Source organism: Lepus europaeus, chromosome 3, assembly GCF_033115175.1.
Source record: "Lepus europaeus isolate LE1 chromosome 3, mLepTim1.pri, whole genome shotgun sequence".
NCBI classification, from domain to species: Eukaryota; Metazoa; Chordata; class Mammalia; order Lagomorpha; family Leporidae; genus Lepus; species Lepus europaeus.
In genome coordinates this window covers 106,113,420-106,132,380 of record NC_084829.1, presented here as the reverse complement: position 1 = coordinate 106,132,380, position 18,961 = coordinate 106,113,420, and the positions used below count along the sequence as shown (strand labels likewise).

The 18,961-nt window shown below is 46.6% G+C and overlaps 1 protein-coding gene across 1 annotated transcript in view; it reads left to right on the top strand.

The window, feature by feature from the left end:
- Positions 1–8,886, top strand: part of SNX3 (sorting nexin 3) — a 52,242-nt gene extending 43,356 nt beyond the window's left edge. Inside the window, exons 3-4 of the mRNA XM_062186580.1 lie at positions 6,551–6,675; positions 8,147–8,886. Of these exons, the coding sequence (XP_062042564.1) occupies positions 6,551–6,675; positions 8,147–8,252 (231 nt within the window). The 3' untranslated portion in view covers positions 8,253–8,886. The remainder of the gene's footprint in view (positions 1–6,550; positions 6,676–8,146) is intronic.
- The last annotated feature ends 10,075 nt before the right edge of the window (positions 8,887–18,961 follow it).

The window sequence follows — 18,961 nt, the reverse complement described above, 5'->3', positions numbered from 1 at the left end:
ACTGTGGAAGGCAGTAGGTGATAGCTCAGGTACTTGGGTCCCTGCTATCCATGTGGGGAACCCAGGTTGAATTCTCAGCTCCTGGCTTCAGCCTGGCCCAACCCTGGCTGCTGTGAATGGGAGTGTGTGTGTGTGTGTGTGTATGTCTCAACTAAATAAAAAATAAGCTACAGGAGAAAGAAATGAGTAGGGTAGGAGTCCTAAAGTAGATTAAGGTTAGGCTGTGCTCAAGTCCCACCTCTATTTCCAAACCAGCCTCCTGGTCATGTGCCTAGAAGTGCTTACTGTCCACCAATGTGTAACCTTAACAAACATATCTTCCCTTTCCTGCTTTTCACAATTTTAGCTAGTAAGAAGTGACTGCCACTCTTGTAACTTACCTGTGTCTAATCATGTCACTTATGCTGTTTGCCTAAGAATTTCAGGACCCATTGTCTTGCCTGACCTTTAAAAGTGGGCCTGTGGGCTTACAGAGGGGGTGAAGAGCTTATGTGCTTATGTGGTGGGCCACAGAGTCCACCTTCCTCTAGATGACCACTCTTTTTTTTTTTTTTTTTTTTAAAGATCTATTTATTTGTTTGAAAGGCAGATTGAGAGAGTGATAGAGGCAGCTGGGCCGATCCAAAGCCAGGAGCCAGGAGCTTCTTCTGGGTCTCCCACTGTGGGTGCCAGGGACCAAGGACTTGGGCCATCTTCTACTGCTTTCCCAGGCCATAGTAGAGATCTGGCTCGAAAGTGGGGTAGCCAGAACTCAAACCAGTGCCCGTACAGGAGGCCGGCACTGCAGGCAGCAGCTCTACCCACTATGCCACAGCACCAGCCCAGGTGGGCATTCTTATAAATGCCTCATCTCCCCCTGTCTGCTCTGGTGCATTGACATTACCACTCTCTGCAGCCTGGGCCACTTTTTGTCCGGTAGCACTGGTGTTGGTTTGGCAGACCCGACTCTTACCAGTGTTTTAGGGAGCGAACCAGTAGATGGAAGATTTCTTTTTCTCTCTGTGAATGTCTGTGTGTGTCTGTCACCCTGCCTTCTAAATTTAAAAAAAAAAAAAAAAAAAGCTTTAAAAAGAGAAAACACTGAAACTTCACTAAAAAACAAAATAAAACCTTAATAGGAAAAAAATACTACATTCCTGGTTCAAAAAACTCATGTTTAGAGATTCATTTACTGTACGAATATTGAGAGCTTGAGTTGTGAACAAATTAAAGTCCCCTTTTTTATGGTGTTTATATTCTGTTGGGTAAGCCAGGGTAATGAAGATAAGACAGATAAAAGTAATACAAAATATAGTATATCTGATTATGATAAGCCCTGAAGAATCAAAGCTAAACTGAGGGAAATAGCAGGGGCCAGGGGAGCCATTATCACATGAGATGGTCAGGGATAGCCAAAGAAAGGCCTCTCTCAGTGACCTGAGGAAGAGGTAAGGCAGTGTCTTGTGAGTTGTGTATCAACTCATCATATTCTAATAGAAACTGAGGGTGCGTCCTTATAAACTTGCAATGTTATATATCAACTTTATAAGCAGAGAAAGCTCAAGAACAGCCAAAAGTTGTCTTCAATATATTGAGTAAACATTTGTTCTACCAGACATCAGACCATATCCTAAGACGAAAATGTTAAAATAGCATGGTGTTGCCTGAGGTTGGGCACACAAATTAGCAGAAGGTTTCAGAGTTTAGAAGCTGACCTTTGTGTCTTGGGGAATTTAGTTCGTAACAGGAATAACATTGTCAGTGGGAAAAGTAGTTCAGTAAATGGGGTTGAAACATTTGCCTGCCTGTTTGGGAATAAAGATTTATAACTCAAATATATACAACTTACAGCTGGTTAGAAGACCTAAGTGTAAAACAGACGATTTGGGAAAGGTAGGGATATTGCGCAAAGCAGAGTTTATGACCCGGGGAGGAAACGTGTTAGTGGGCTTTGGGCTTTTCTTAACATGGCACAAAGCCCTGGAACACTAGAATGTTTAAAAATTTATTCAATGTATTCTTCACTTGTTTATTTTTTAATTTATTTTTTAGTGTTTGGCAGAGCAACAGAGAGAGAGAGAGAGGGAGCGAGCGAACTTCCATTTGCTGGTTCCTTCCTCCAAATACCCAGGGCATCCAAGGCTGGGCCAGACTGAAGCCAGGACCTTGGAACTCCTCCTGGGTCCTCCATATGAGGGTCAGGTGTCCAGGCATTTGAGCCATCACTGCTCCTCCCAGGGTCTTTATTAGCAGGAAGCTGGAATCAGAGCCAGAACCAGGGATCAGACTCAGGTGCTCTGAGGTGGGATGCCAGTGACTTAACTGTTAGGCCGGATGTCCACCCCGCATTCACCCATTTCAAGTGTATCATTCATTGGTGTTTAGTGTATTCCCGGAGCTTGCAAACATCACTGCAATCAATTGTAGAGCATTTTTATCACCCTATAAAAGAAGCCCTGTTCCCATTAGTTACTTCCAATTTCTTCCCAATTGCTCCTTACCAGCTCTCAGCAACCACTACCTGCTTTCTCTGGACATATTATATAAATGGCATGTAGCAAATATTTTAGCTTATGTTTGTTGTTTGCTCAACTTTTTTTAAAATAACTGGAAAATCATAGGATATGTGATCCTTTATGTGCAGTTTATCTCACTTTGCACGTTCCTGAGGATCAGCCTGTTGTAATATGTGTCGGTACTTCAGTTCTTTGCACTGATAAGTAACATCTGTTGTGTGGATAGACAATATTTTATCTGTCCATCATTTAGTGACCTTTTGGATTGTTACATTTTATATATATATATAAACAATACTCTGAAGAACATTTATGCACGTGTTTTTTTCTGGACCGGCTTTCCTTGCTCTCAGGCATAACTCTTTTGCCAGGCTGTGTTCCAGAGCAGCTGCACCAATTTCGTTTCTACCAGCAGTGTGTGAGGGTCCCACTTCTGTACACCTTCTCTTCAGTACAGCTGTCCTGTGCCTTGGAAATGCTGTCTTCATTTGTTGTTGGCTTTGACTTTCTTTGTCTGATGGCTAATAATGTGGATCCTCTTTTCATGTTCTTATTGGCCATTTAGGTGTCTTCTTTGGAGTAATGTTTATTCAAGTCCTTTGTCCATTTATTTTGCCATTTGCCTCTTTATTTGGAGTTGTACGTAGAAAGTAAAAGGAACTCTCACAGGTCCAGGTCCTTTATCAGATACATTATTTGCCAAAATCTCCCAGTCTGTGGCTTATTTTTCACTTTCTTCATGGTGTCCTTTGAAGCACAGTGCTTCACATTTAACAGACCAGGTAAGTATCTTGGGGACTGAACCTGTGCAAGTTTTACTCATGTTAGAGCATCGCCAAGGGCAGCAGCATCACGTTATCATATGTGAATACTTTTAACTGAGGTGAATCAGATCTGCTCTAAACTAGGTGACATTGGTTGTCTTTACTGGGGAGTGCGGTTCGGTCCCTCAACTTTTATTCAAGTGCTTTGCTTTCAATGTATTAGACTTACCAGGTGTCTTCCTGTTTCTCACACATGATCTAAAGTGGTGTAAGAATTCTAATGAGGTCTTTTCAGACTATTTAAGCAAAACTAATTTAATGTTGAAGAGGATCTTTTTAGCTCTCATGATTTTTGCTGATTGTTACTCCTACTGTATGCAGTCTTAGCATCCATTTGAAAGACTGTTTTGAATGTATCTTACCCACATAGTGATCTTTTTCCTAAATTTCCTGTCAACTTCTACCATGAGTTAATAATGGTCACTTTTTTTTTTTTTTTTTTTTTTGACAGGCAGAGTGGTTAGTGAGAGAGAGACAGAGAGAAAGGTCTTCCTTTTTGCCGTTGGTTCACCCTCCAGTGGCCGCTGCGGCCAGCGCATCTCGCTGATCCGAAGCCAGGAGCCAGGTGCTTCTCCTGGTCTCCCACGCGGGTGCAGGGCCCAAGGACTTGAGCCATCCTCCACTGCCTTCCTGGGCCATAGCAGAGAGCTGGCCTGGAAGAGGGGCAACCGGGATAGAATCCGGTGCCCCGACCGGGACTAGAACCCGGTGTGCTGGCGCCGCAAGGCGGAGGATTAGCCTGTTAAGCCACGGCGCCGGCCAATAATGGTCACTTATTTAGCACACCGATTCTACAGGCTTTTTTTTTTTTTTTTTTTTTTTTATTTATTTGAGAGGTAGAGCTACAGACAGTGAGAGGGAGAGACAGAGATCTTCCATCTGCTGGTTCACTCCCCAAGTGGCTACAACAGCTGGAGCTGAACTGATCCGAAGCCGGGAGCCAGGAGCTTCTTCCTGGTCATCCTCCACCGCTCTCCCAGGCCATGGGAGAGAGCTGGAGAAAAAGAGGAGCAGCCCGGACTAGAACTAGTAGCCATATGGGATGCAGGGGCAGCAGGTGGAGGATTAATCTACTGCACCACAGCACTGGCCCCCTCTAGAGTCCTTTTTTTTTTTTTTTAAGATTTATTTATTTTATTTGAAAGTCAGAGTTACACACACACACACACAGAGAGAGAGAGAGGGCCTCCATCTGATGGTTCACTCCCCAAATGGCCGCAATGGCCGGAGCTGCGCCAGTCCGAAGCCAGGAGCCAGGAACTTCTTCCAGGTCTCCCACGTGGGTGGCAGGAGCCTAAGGACTTGGGCCATCTTTTACTGCTTTCCCAGGCCATAGCAGAGAGCTTAATGGGAAGTGGAGCAGCCGGGTCTCGAACTGGCACCCGTATGGGATGCCGGTGCTTCAGGCCAGGGCGTTAACACACTACGCCACAGTGCCAGCCCCACAGAGTCCTTTTTTATGTAGTAGCTTTTATTTTATTATATTATTATTATTTTTTTTTTTTTGACAGGCAGAGTGGACAGTGAGAGAGAGAGAGAGAGAGAGAGAGAAAGGTCTTCCTTTTCCATTGGTTCACCCTCCAATGGCCGGCGCGCTGCGGCCGGCGCATCGCGATGATCCGATGGCAGGAGCCAGGTGCTTCTCCTGGTCTCCCATGGGGTGCAGGGCCCAAGTACTTGGGCCATCCTCCACTGCACTCCCTGGCCACAGCAGAGAGCTGGCCTGGAAGAGGGGCAACCAGGTCAGAATCCGGCGCCCTGACTGGGACTAGAACCTGGTGTGCCGGCGCCGCAGGCGGAGGATTATCCTATTGAGCTGCGGCGCCGGCCAGTAGTAGCTTTTATATTATAGCTTTGTAGATAGAGGTGTTTTCTGCTGCCCACCAAGTACTGGTCAGTGGTCAGGATCTTTTTATTTCTCAATTGTAAGATCCCTGTAGATTTTAACATTCAGCTAAACAATTGATGAATATTAAAGGAGACGTCAGGAAATAAAACCTTAGATGTTTATAACCACTGGACTCCTGGAGTAATAAATGTCAGAAGAGGTTATAATGTCTAAGTTAGGCATCTGGTTTCATGGCTTCTTTGTTGTCATTTTTGTTGCTTGTTTGTATGCAGTTGAACTGCAATTTTCTTTTTTTTTCTGTAAAATTGTTTTAGGATAAATTTCTAGATACAAAAATTACAACAAGAACTTAGTTTTTACTCTCGGAGTAGATATACTTTGTGTTATCAGTGAAAGAAATGTTTTAAATATATGTTTGTTATTTTCATTTCTCCTTGTTCTAATTGTTCACTTAAACCTTTTCTGTTTTGATATAAGGAGCCAGCTAAGTGGTTGGTCATTTAAGATATTTAAACTTCTGTTGTGTGCTCACCTTTTCTTGGCCCATAAGAAACCTAAAGCAAAGTCCTTGGTTTGAAGGCATTAAGAGGACACTTTCCCTCCAGAAGGCCTTTGAGGATGTCTGGAGGCGTCTGTGGGGCAGAGGGCGGCAGGAGTGCAGCCGAGTATTCTGCAGTGCACTGGGCAGTCCCCAGCCCCTCGCCCCAGGACAGAGTCACCTGGCTTAGAACATCAGTCCTGCCGTGGTTGAGAAACCCTAGGATGGAGAAGCCCAGTGACCTGTGAAATACAGAGCTAAGTGCTGACTGAGATGAGTTGATCTTCAGATAGCTTCCAGAAGGGAAAGATCAGCGTGCCTTGGTCCTCTGTTGGATGTTGCAGGGGTAATTTGGGTATTCTGACAGTGAGGGAAGGAAAAAATGGCAGGCTGTTAGGGAAAGATCCAGAATAGGGGATATGAGAGGAAGTTGGAAGAGTGGTGACAAATGGGATTTTATGTTTTGTCATCACCTCAAGCACAAATCCGAAACTTGCAGATGGTTAGAGGTTGAAGAAAGCGCGGAACTCTGACCCACCCATGTCGCAGTGAGAACACACTTAGTGTTTTATTCGCGCATGTCCTCAGTCCTGGAGGAGCACCAGCAGCCCTTCGTTTGAATTTGTGAATACTGTTGCTTTGATGAGTCCAAGACAAGCTGTGGACCTAGCCTTTGAGAAACTTTGACCCAGTGGGTTTTTCTGCATTTGTTTATCTTGCTTCCAAAATGCTGTCTTTTTTTCAGCGTTGTTTCCTGTATTTGAACGGGAGTGTGTGAATGCGCTAGCTTTCCTTCACGTTGTGCCCAGCCAACATAGTCAAGAATGTTCTTTCTGCCTTTTAGGTTGTAGTTCCTCCACTCCCTGGGAAAGCATTTTTGCGCCAACTTCCTTTTAGAGGTGATGACGGAATATTTGATGACAATTTTATTGAGGAAAGGAAACAAGGACTGGAGCAGTTTATAAACAAGTAAGTGCTTTCTCCTCTACAAGGATCAGTGTGAACAGAGTCTCGAAGTGACTACTAGTCATTCAGATGCTGTGCTCAGCTGTGAGCATGCCTTTCCTTTTGGCCGTTTCCTAACTTGTCAGAATTACTTAAAGTGAAAGTATCTGACAAGTTGAATATCATGTGATAAATATTAACACACCTGAGGAATTGAAATGAATAGCTTTGTGTTGGCCTAAGTTTTGTATTTATTTTTCTTGGGTAATTTATGCAAATTGCATTTAAAATTACAGCATTTAAAAAATAGTTTTACTTATGATTCTTTCTGATTTAAGGTATGTTCTAGCATGAACAATAAAGCTAACAATATACTTGCAATCATTTTGTTTGATTGCAGATCGAGGTTATTATCAGCACGTCTTGTGTAAAGGTGTACATTTTTAATTTTCACAGAAAATGTACTCTTTTGAAAATGTAAAAAGACTTAGGATTATTTGTCTTTCAGGTTAGAAACTCTTGATAAATCCAAGCCAGTATTTCTAGCTTTTAGTTTATCCCCACTTGAACTATTAGACAAAGGGACTTCAAAACACTTGGAGAAAATTGAATTAAAAGATAAGTTTACTTGGGTGCAAAGACATTTTTATTTTTAACCATAATATGTATTTGTCAGTGAACGTTTTGAAGATTCTTTCTACCTGTTTTTAAGAAGCCAAAGTAACAGCAAATGTTACATCAAGAAAGGGCTCACTGTAATCGCACATTGGCCTTGTTTGACCAAGTAAAGTCAAAACCTAGAGAATATTGTTGTGTGAGCCAACACTTAAATTTTTACTTAGTAATTTGAAGATCTGTGAGTGGTTCATAGAAGAAAAGGAGCTACACAAAACCTTTAACTCACTGTTATCTATTGTAGCATACAATCTTCATTTGTCTTTTTGTGACCATATAGCTTCCTTTGGGGAAGGGCAATGCTATATTAGAAGTCTGGTTGCCCAGTTTGGTTTTGTATTGGGCAGGGATGGAAACCTTTAAAAGCAAGTAAATATATTATACACACACACAGACACACGCACACACACACACCTGGATGTTTGTGCCTGTATCTTAGTTGTTTAGACTTTCACTGAGCTTCACTGTATTTCTAATTTCGGTCCTATATCCTCCTCTTTAAAATGAATTCTTAGAGTGTATTTCACTTTTAACATTACAGTCCATTTAAATTTCTCGTGAATACATCAGCTAATAGTTAAGAAGCTAATTGGATACACATGCCAGAAGCTATGCAAAGTTAATCTGCAATTAAATGTGTTCTGAATTACTCTTGTGAACCAAAGGAAAGTGCAGATGTCATTAGTTGAAGGAGCCTAGCTTTATAGGCAGCCCAGAACAACACTTGTTGGTAGTAAACTGTATATGTGTATGTTTGGACCACTACTACTACTACCCCTTTTATAAACTCTTGTACTAAATTCACACTTTTTATTCCCAGGGTCGCTGGTCATCCTCTGGCACAGAATGAACGTTGTCTTCACATGTTTTTACAGGATGAAATCATAGATAAAAGCTATACTCCCTCTAAAATAAGGCATGCCTGAAATTTGGTGAGAAGGGGCAAAAATGTGACCATTCGTGATTCATGGGCACCAGTGAAGAAGTTCTAACTAACTTTAGCATGCTGCACAGAAACTGGTAGAACATGCCTTCAGTATACTAATACTCATGTGCTCAGTTTTGTTTCCTTTTGTTTTGGCAGTTGACAAGAAGTTAATTTGCTTTAGTGAAAATCCCTCATCCCCGCCTTTCTCTATAAATGACTCCTCCTCGCTGTTTTAATGTGGTGCACACTATAGCCTCACCAGCCTTCCAGTACAATCTGCAGTGTCCTAACTAAAGTTACTTTGTCTTATTTGCACAGTTTTTGTGTCATGTTTGCTTCTTGAATCTGATGAACTAGAATATTTCTCTCCCCCCTTTTTAATGTGTGGTGTCACTTGACCTAATTTATGTGTAGGAGCACTACACCGTTTGTTTCCAGAACCAACCACGTGAGATACACATTTGTGTGCAAAAAGTTTCTTCCTTCAGGCCTGTAATACCCTTCACATGGAAGATTATGAGGGAAATCTTTATATTCTGTATAAAAATAAAATAAAATTTATATACTAAAATCATTTGTCTAAAAATTTAAGTTGTTTTCAAATAAAAATTAAAATGCATTTCTGACATGCACCGATTGTGTTGCCTTCGACTTTTCTCCCTCCTGGCTTTCCTACTTAACTCGCTTGTTGAGAGGGATTATTTACTAATTATACACTCCTCATTCCTGTAACTCCAGTCCTCTTTCAGCAGCAGTGATATCAAGTGTGCCTCCACCCTTTCAATGGGGTGTTTTCTTTTAGACAAGAAAAAAAAGTGATGCACTAAAACAAGCATTCCTTAAAGCTTCTGGGTTGTTATGAAGCACTTTGTGCATTTGAAAAATACAATCGCAAGCGATTCTTTCAAAGGCCTTTAAGATAGGTCCGCCCCATGCCTCCTAGTTTTCAGAAGAATTTTTTTCCTGGTTTATCTGAGTGACTTGTGTAATCTTCACAGGGGTGGAGTCAGCCTTTCCTTAGTTAGCACATTTGTGCTTGCTTTAATGTGACGCAGGATTGTGGCACACCTTAACCTCTTTAGGGGAGACGTGCTCTACCCTGACTAGATCAGAACATACGTGACTGCTGCTCCCTGACCTGTGCTGTTGCCAGCTCTTTGCAGCTGGGGCTGTGGTCTCCAGAGGAGTCGGCACTACCTCCCGGATTTAGGTCCCCCAGCAAAGAGGGGGGATCCTGCACTTCAGAGGCCCCTCCTGGACAAAGCCCCAGCCATTTGAGAGGAAACTGGTTTAGGCTGTGGCTCCCCAAGGGTGGAGATGGGAAGTCATGGGAAGAAGTCAAGGTTGCACTATAATTAGGCCCTTTGTTGCCCAAGCAGTATTTCACAATTCCCGAATTCTGGGTGCTTCCGACACATGAAGAAGCACAAAGCTAAGCAGCATACTGATTGCATTTCCGTGAGCTGGAGAAATAAGCTCAGGGCTGGCTGTTTGCATGTGCGGCCTGGAGGATGGTAAGGCTGCTAGACGTGTAATTTTTCTAAAGCAGTGATTCTCAACCAGGGATGAGTTTGCCACTGGGGGACGTTCCACAGCGTCTGGAAATACATTGTCACAGCTGGGGAATGCTGCTGGGATCCGAGGTGGGAGGCAGAGATGCTGCTAAACCTCCCGCAGCGTCCAGGACAGCCTCCCATGGCACAACCATGTCCGTAGCGCCCGGGAGTTCTTTTGGTTTTGATCACTTGGAACAAAACGAGAATGGGACTTAAATTAAGCAAAACGTTGCTTATTCCAGAGAACGTGTTTTTGCCTAATTTAGGGGAGGATGCTTTTCAGTGTTACCTCGAACTGAGACCATGGTCTATAGTAAAACTACGCCTTTAACCTCTGAAGGAAAAATCCGGGTGCTCTTAACTCAGCGCACATGGTGGTGGGGTCGGGAAGGGGGAGGTTGGTGGTTAGAAGCCCTTAAGCCCTTGTAAGTCTGTCTGGGGCCGGCGTTGTGGCAGAGCAGGTAAAGCTGCCACCCTTGACGCTGGCATCTCATATGGCTGCTGGTTTGAGTACTGGCTGCTCTTCTGATCCAGCTCCCTGCTGATGGCCTGGGAAAGCAGTAGATGATGGCCCAAGTGCTTGTACCCCTGCACCCACATGGGAGACCCAGAAGAAGCTCCTGGTTCCTGGCTTCCAATCAGCTCAGCTCTAGCTGTTGCAGCCATTTGGGGAGTGAACCAATGGATGGAAGACCTCTCTCTGCCTCTCCTTCTCTCTGTAACTCTTTCAAATCTTTAAAAAAAAAAAAAAATGGCCTGTTAACCTATTGTCATGGTAGTTTCTGGCACCTGGTTTCCTGCTCAGGAGGGCAGAAGAGGGGTTAAGGGCAGGGCATTTCCATGTTACTACATCCTATGGGTTTGCTTGAACTGTTGCCTCAATGTCCTTTGTTTTGGTTACAGGAGTGGGGAAGGGCATGCCCAATGAAAGCAGGAGGCTGCTCGCCCCTAGGCTTTTACAGGTGCAACACGTGTGTCTCCATCTGTTTGCACACTGCGTGGCATGTGGGTTCAGCGCTCAGCAGATGCTGGCCGTGATGAGTACAACACGCCAGTGTTTGGACTGGGCAAGGAGTTAGAAACCGATTTAGGACAAGAGTGTACATCTTCAGTTTTCCCACTATGATCTCTGTCACAAGTTCGTGAAGTAGGTCATGTTTTCCTTCACAGATGGGAAGACCAAGGCTCACCATGGAACCAGGAGGCACACACTGGGTTTACACTAAAGATGCGAGACTCCAGGTCGTGCCTGGGCCCACTGGCTTTTAGCACAGTTACTGACTGAATGAAAGGGTGACTTTCCAGTACCATTTCCTGCGTCTTCTAGCTAAGTGGAATGTGCTTTTGTCTTGCTTTTAAGTTTAGGTGCAGACAGCTCCTGTAGAGTGAAGAGCTAGCTTAATGGACTACCACCTTGTCCTAAATGTAGCTGTACACCTGTTGCTCTCCAAGACTGGGTCCGGGTTGGTCAGTCCCCCCCCCCCTTCTTTGTTTCTGAAATAGCCATTTGGGCACTTCAGCTTGGAGGCCTTTTGGTTTCCTAGAATTTGGTCAGATTTAATATTACCTGGCTGTCAGTCATCACAAAAATAAACCAGGAAATTGAGAACAAGGATTTGTCAGTTCTTGAGATGCTGTGTTTGTAAGTCAATCTGCAGTAAGTGCAGCTTGCCATATTGCAGCCTTGCTAAGGAAGTAAGACCTTGACTTGGGGCCAGGAACATCAACTCGGAAGCACAAAGGGAAGTTTGATGATGCTCTTTCCTGTCAGTGCGTGCCCTTAGTGGACGTGAGCCAGCAGTGCAGCCCGGCACCGCACATGTGCAGAGTGCTAACATGCACGGAGAGGTCAGGACAGCGGTCCTCTCCACTCTGCCTGGCTTAGGACACTGTCACGGGAAGACTCACTGATGGCACAGCTGGGCTGTAGCCAACCTGCCTGGCGTGGCAGTCTATGGAGGGAAGGGAGTGACCGTCCCAAGTGAACTCTTGCTACTTCAGCGCCTGCACAGGAAGGTTTTGGAAGCTGGCCCCCTTGAGCTTACAGCAGGACAAAGAAGGGCCCCTTGGAGCGTTGAAGCTGTAGGGCACACCATGCCAAAATCGAGAGGCGCAGCCAGCGGGTGCCTACCAGGAGCACAAGTTGCTGAAGCCAGAAACTGGGAACGCTTTTCATGGAAGTGTGGATGAATTGCTGGGGTGGAGCATGAGAAATCCCTGGGGATTAAATAGTCTTTTAGCCACCTCCCCCCCCCCCGCCCCCCGCTGCCATGTGTTCAGAACCCCCACACCAAAGCCTTACTGGGAAAAGTTAAAAAAAAAAAAAAAATCCCTTTGTACCTGGCAAGGGAATCAGATGAATAACCTTTGTGAAGTGACAGCCAGAACCTTCTGAACTAGAAAGAGCTACTGGCCAGGGTGCAAGACTGTCAGAGGCTTGCCTGGGTTGGGGGATGGTCACTCTCCCTGCCCCAGCCTTCCTCGCCTGTGTGCCCTTTTTTTTTGGGGGGGGGGATTATTTATTTGAAAGAGTTTACGCAGAGAGAGGTCTTCGTCCACTGGTTCACTCCCCAGATGGCCACAACGGCCGGAGCCAGGCTGACCCCTAGGAGCCAGGAGCTTCCTCCGAGTCTTCCCACGCAGGTGCAGGGCCATCTGCTGCTGCTTTCCCAGGCCACAGCAGAGAGCTGGATGGAGTGAAGCAGCCAAGACTCACTGCAGGTGGTGGCTTTACCTGCTGTGCCACAGCGCATGCCCCTGTCTTCCTGTGTTACCTGAGGAAAAGTCACCAACAGAGTGGATCTGGACTGTTGCAGCCTGGGAAGGGGTGAGGCCAGAGGGGAAGCCGCTCCACTGTGCAAACACGTGGGAAGATCACGGGCTCACAGGAACGCTGGTGTGGGTGGCCCCTCGCCGGGGCCTTAGCACCGCCCCAGTGGGGCCCCAGGATGACGGTGGTGGATCACTGCTGCAGGGAACCCCAAGGTTAAGAAAGGCATATGGGAAAGCAGTAGAGGATGGCCCAAGTGCTTGGGCCCCTGCACCCACGTGGGAGACCCGGAAGAAGCTCCTGGCTCCTGGCTTCGGATCGGCACAGCTCCAGCCTTTGCAGCCATCTGGGGGGTGAACCAGCCTCTGCTTCTCTGTGACTCTGCTTTTCAAATAAATAAATAAATCTTTAAAAAGGAAAAAAAAAAAAGGCATAGCATGCATCTAACTGAGATAAGAAAGGAGAAAATGGGATGGGGATGGTGGAGGGGAAGTGAATGGCCACAGGTTAAGGAAGCTGAGAGAGCACGAGAATCCCGAATAGAAAAAATACACCTATGCCCGGGGTATTCAGACTGCAGGAAACCAAAGCCTAGAGAAAATCTTGAAGTCAGAAGTAAAGTTCAAGAGTCCTGGTTTGCTTGCTTTTTTTTAAAGATTTTTTAAAATTTTACTTGAAACTCACAGTTTCACAGAGAGAAAAGGAAAGGCAGAGAGAGAGAGAGAGAGGTCTTCCATCTGCTGGTTCACTCCCCAGATGGCCACAATGGCTGGAGCTGTACCAATCTGAAGCCAGGAGCCAGGAGCTTCTTCCAGGTCTCCCACGCAGGCACAGGGATCCAAGAACTTGAGCCATCCTCTACTGCATTCCCAGGCCACAGCAGAGAGCTGGATCGGAAGTGGAGCAGCCGGGTCTCGAACCGGTGCCCATATGGGATGCCGGCACTGCAGGCGGCGGCTTTACCCACAATGCCACAACGCCGGCCCCTGGCTTGCTTTCAAAACCTTTATCAGTAGTTTTTTTTTTTTTAATATGTATTTTGAAAATGATTTAATAATCCCTTAAGTAAAAACAAAGTATGGCTACAGAAGGAGAGAAAATATCCAAGTTATCATCAACACAGATTGTTTACTTGTTTACTTAAGGCATTATATTTGTCCTTGTACATATAACACATCAGAGCACAAAAACACATGCCATCTGGCTCTCTGAAGATACAAGACACATCAGAACAGCAGTCCATGTCCACGGAATAGGGTCATCTCGGGATGTCTTTACAACCGGTGTAGGTGTGAATTCAAAATTGCCAAGGGTCTCTCTCAAGACTCTTCTTTCACTTCAGTATTTTTTATTCTCTTATTTCCCTTCTACTTATAAGAAACTGACAGCATGTCATCTAATGTCCAATAGGCATCACTTAGCCCATGTCAGTTCCTTGAAATGTTACTGCCCATAAAGCATGACCTGTACTTTTTACAACAGAAGCTAAAAGATGTAGACATCACAATTTAACAGCTATCAGTAGTCTTGAAACCGAAGGTGGGATGATACTTTCCCAGCCTGGAGTCTCATTTGGAAGGGGAAAGAAGCTGTACCTTCAGTATCGTGCAACTTAAATTTAGCACTTCTTCAACGATGAACATAGGAGCAGACCACAGGAGTACTCGCAGAACTTGGGATTCTCACCAATTTTTAAAAGTGCAGATATATTAATTATATAACATTTTTGTACTAGATTTTGATCACTTCTTGAAAACTGTAGTTTATAGTGGATTTCAACAAATTGGTTTCTTGTGTACTTTATTTATTCATTTGAAAGGCAGGGTTACAGGGAGAGAGGAAGTGATAGAGATCTTGCATCTACTGGTTCACTCCCCAAATGGCCTCAATGGCCAGGGCTGGGCGAGGCTGAAGCCAGGAGCTTCATCTGGGTCTCCCACATGAGTGCAAGGCCCCAAGCACTTGGGCCATCTCGGCCTTCCCAGGAGCTTTAGCAGGGAGCTGGAATGGAAGTGGCACAGCCAGGATTTGAACCAGCGCCCGTATGGGATGCTGGCATGGCAGACAGCAGCTTTACGTGCTACACCACAGCGCCGGCCTCTCTTGTATAATCTTACTTGTTTTATGCTTTTATAAACTGATACCTGACTAGGCATTTTTGGCACAAAAATGGTGAAGCACCCATGGTGTGAAACTCCTGCCTGTCACGGAATGAGATTTGGGTGTGCCGAGCTAGCCTGATGGGGAGCAACCTTGGCTCCGTGTTCCAGGTGTGGGTGTAGGAGAGGAAAAGGAACAGTGGCTTAGGTTTCAGCCTTGCCCCTTTACCCCTATTATCTCATTTAATTCTCAAAATAATCCTAGTGGATGGGTATTATCCTTGTTCTACCAAGACAAGAACCGGGGCAGAGTTTCATTTGTCCAAGTTACAGCCAATAAATGGAATGGGGATTCAAACCCAAATCTTTTTTTTTTCCCTCCAGGAACCTTTTATTTAAGGAATACAAACTTCATGCATTTCATAAATACAACTTTAGGAACATAGTGATTCTTCCCACCTTACCCGCCCTCCCACCCACACAAACCCACGCATTCCCCGGATGCTGCCCTGATACGGATTGGTTTGGCCAGGGCCCATGCCGGAACATCCATCCCAGCGGCCTGTGCCTCTGGACACCACTGCCCCCAGTGCCACACAGGTGCCTTGGAGGCCAGCGTTAGCCAGTGAGCAGGGACTTGGCTGTCTTGTGCTAAAGGAAAAGAACTTGCTATGAGCCAGGAAGGAGCAGGCCTGCCTGGCAGGTGCACACAGCAGCTTTCTCCCTCCCTGGCTTTCCCAGCCTTGCCCCTGGAGCCAGATGATACTTTAATCCAGTTGTTTTCACGTTCAGCAAGTCGAGCCGTGTTTAACCGGTTTGCTAACCAGCAGGAGGTGAGGAGATTTGGGTCCTGAGTTGCTGTCTTTCCTGGCCTGGTAATCTGAACACTCTGAGGCTTGACCCTTTGTGTGCCGTGCCGTAGAGGCAGTGTTTGTCACTGGATGGTTTCTGGCCTCTGCTCCCTCCCTGGGAGGGCGGCAGCGTGGCTGAGCCTGAAGTGCGTGCACTGGGCTGTCAGACAACAGGTCTCTCTGACACTGGATGGGAAGTGGAGGAGCCGGGAACTGAACCAACACTCCGAGATGGGGTGAAACCTGCTGTGGGACCCTGGTGAGGAGACGCACTGTGCAGCCTCCCTGGAGGCACTTGGTGATAACGAAACCATGAACTCTGCAATCCCACTGCCAGGGACTCACAGCCGTGCTTTCCCTCTGAGGAATGTTCTGTAGAGAGCATTGATGTTTTCTCTGAGCATCGATTGAATGTTTCCGAAACCTAAGAAACACACTGGGGGGACGGTTTGGCTTCACAGTGGAGACACCGCTCAGGATGCCCACATCGCCCATCGGAGTCACAGTCACAGCTCCACTCCTGATTCCAGCTTCTGGCTAATGGTCACCCTGGGAAGCAGCAGGTGCTGGTTTCAGAAGTAGCTGGGTCTCTGTCTGTCACCTGTGTGGGAGATGGAGGTTGAGTTCCTGGCTGCCAGCCCCATTTCCCCCAGCTATTGTGGGCACTGGGGAGTGAACCATTGGACGGTAACTTGTCTCTCTCTCTCTCTCTCTCTCTCTCTCTCTCTCTCTCTCTCTCTCTCTCATTCTCTCTCTCTCTCATAAATAGAAAAAAATAAATACCCAGGGAACATTGATTGCCTAGTTGGGAGGGGAGGCTGGGTGGCTCAAAGACAGAGGTGAGAGGAACAGCTTTTGCTGTATACCCTTTAAAAACCAAATGGGGCCGGTGCTGTGGCTCAACAGGCTAATCCTCTGCCTAGCGGCACCGGCACACCAGGTTCTAGTCCCGGTTGGGGCACCAGATTCTGTCCCGGTTGCCCCTCTTCCTGTCCAGCTCTCTGCTATGGCCTGGGACTGCAGTGGAGGATGGCCCAAGTGCTTAGGCCCTGCACCCATGGGAGACCCAGAGAAGCACCTGGCTCCTGGCTTCGGATCAACGCGATGCGCCGGCCGCAGCGGCTATTGGAGGGTGAACCAACAGCAAAGGAAGACTTTTCTCTCTCTCTCCCTTTCTCACTGTCCACTCTGCCTGTCCAAAAAAACAAAACAAAACAAAACAAAACAAATGGGGGTGGGGGCTGGCGCTGTGGCATAGCAGGTAAAGCCGCCGCCTGCAGTGCCGGCGTACCGTATGTGTGCCGTTTCAAGTCCCGGCTGCTCCACCTCCGATCCAGCTCTCTGCTATGGCCTGGGAAAGCAGAAGATGGCCCAAATCCATGTGGGAGACCTAGAAGAAGCTCCTGGCTTTGGATTGACGCAGCTCTGGCCACTGCGACCATTTGGGGAGTGAACCAGTGGATGGAAGACCTTTCTCTCTGCCTCTGCCTCTCTGTAACTCTGCCTTTCAGGTAAATCAATCTTTTAAAAAATTATCCAAACAGGGGTGGCATTGTGGGACAGCAGGTTACGTGGCTTGGGAAGAGCTACACATCGTATCAGCGTGCTGGTTCAAGTCCCAGCTCCTGCACCTCCCATCCCTCTTCTTAGTACTATACCAGGGAAGGCAATGGATGATGGCCCAAGAGCTCTGTGCACTTAGTTCTTTGGGTTCTGCCTTTGAAAAAGGAGAGAATAAAGGAATTTGGAATGCTTAGAATAGTAGCTTGGCTTTCTAAGATTATTGCTCAAGCCTATTTTTTTTAAAGATTTATTTATTTATTTATTTGAGAGGTGGAGTTACTGACAGAGAGAGGGAGAAACAGAGAGAAAGGTCTTCCATCCACTGATTCACTTCCCAAATGGCTGCAAAAGCTGGAGCTGGGCCAATCTGAAGCCAGGAGCCAGGAGCTTCTTCTGGGTCTCCCACGTAGGTGCAGGGGCCCAAGCACCGGGGCCATCTTCCACTGCTTTCCCAGGCCATAGCAGAGAGCTGGATCAGAAGTGGAGCAGCCAGGACACAAACTGGCACCCATATGGGATGCTGGTGCCACTACACCTCAAGCCTATTTTTCAAATGTATATTTATTTTCATCTATTTGGGAGGCAGAGCGACAGAAAGAGACAGAAGCGAGACAGAGAAATCTTTCTTCCCCAAATGACTACAATGGCCAGGGCAGGGCTAGGCCAAGGCTAGGAGCCAGGAGATTCATCTGGGTCTCTCACATAGGGTGTGGGGGCCGAAGCACCCTCGCCATCATTGACTGCTTCCTAGGGTACATCAGCAGGACTCTGGATTGGAAGCATGGATTAACTAGGGTTCTAACCTGCACTTCGGTAGGGGGTGTGGGTGGGGCAAGCTGTGCCCACCCCTCAAACTGATTATTAATATGAGAAGAGGATTCTTCTGCTTTTTTTTTTTTTATTTCTTTTCCAACAATATAGTTGGTTTTTTTTTTTTAGACAAATGGATCTCTCAACCAGACCAGGGCAAGGGCAAAGTGCTCAGGCAGGCTGCAAACACAAAACAAACACAAAACTGAATATCTGTCAAAATATCCCCCACATGCATCAGGGTTCCAGTGGAAAGCAGCTGGCCACCACCTTGTACAGTTTGAGGAGAGTTCAGTAAAAGACTATGGACAAGGACAAGGACAAGATGGGAGAAGTCATAGGGATAGGCCCTGATGCTGGGTCTAGGGCAGCCATTGCCACCTCTTAGCAGGACACGCGGGTTCTGGGAGACGAGCCTGCGTGGAGAGGACCATCCCAGGGAGCCGTGGCCTGAGGCTGTGAAATGCAGCCGCTGTCAGAAAAGAGCCAGCTTCACAGTTGCCGTTCCCGCCAGCTCCCCGGTTCCCTCATAGTCAGACCCCACTGAAAGCTGCAGACCGAGAGCACCTGCGGCCGCCGTGTAGCGGAGCCTGGTGAGAGGGGCGGAGGGGAAGGGAAGTGACCATAGTCCTCAGCGAGCCTCAGCCGTGGGGCGCACCCCACCAGTGGGAACCAGTGTTTTTTAAAAAAGATTTATTTATTCGAAAGGTAGAGTTACATGAGGCGGGGGGAGGTCAGAGAGAGAGGTCTTCCATCCACTGGTTCACTCCACAAATGTCCCCAACAGCTGGAGCTGGGACGATCAGAAGCCAGGAGCCAGGAGCTTCTTCCAGGTCTCCCAAGTGAGTGCAGGGGCCCAAGGACTTGGATCATCTTCCACTGCTGTCCCAGGCCATTAGAGGGGAGCTAGATTGGAAGTGGAGCATCCAGGACTTGAACTGGTGCCCATGTGGGGTGGCAGCATTGCTGGCTGTGGTTTAACCTGCTATGCCAACACAAGCCCCGGAATTTGCATTTTGAAAGTAAAATCTATGAATTCCAATGAGCCCCTCAGTGAC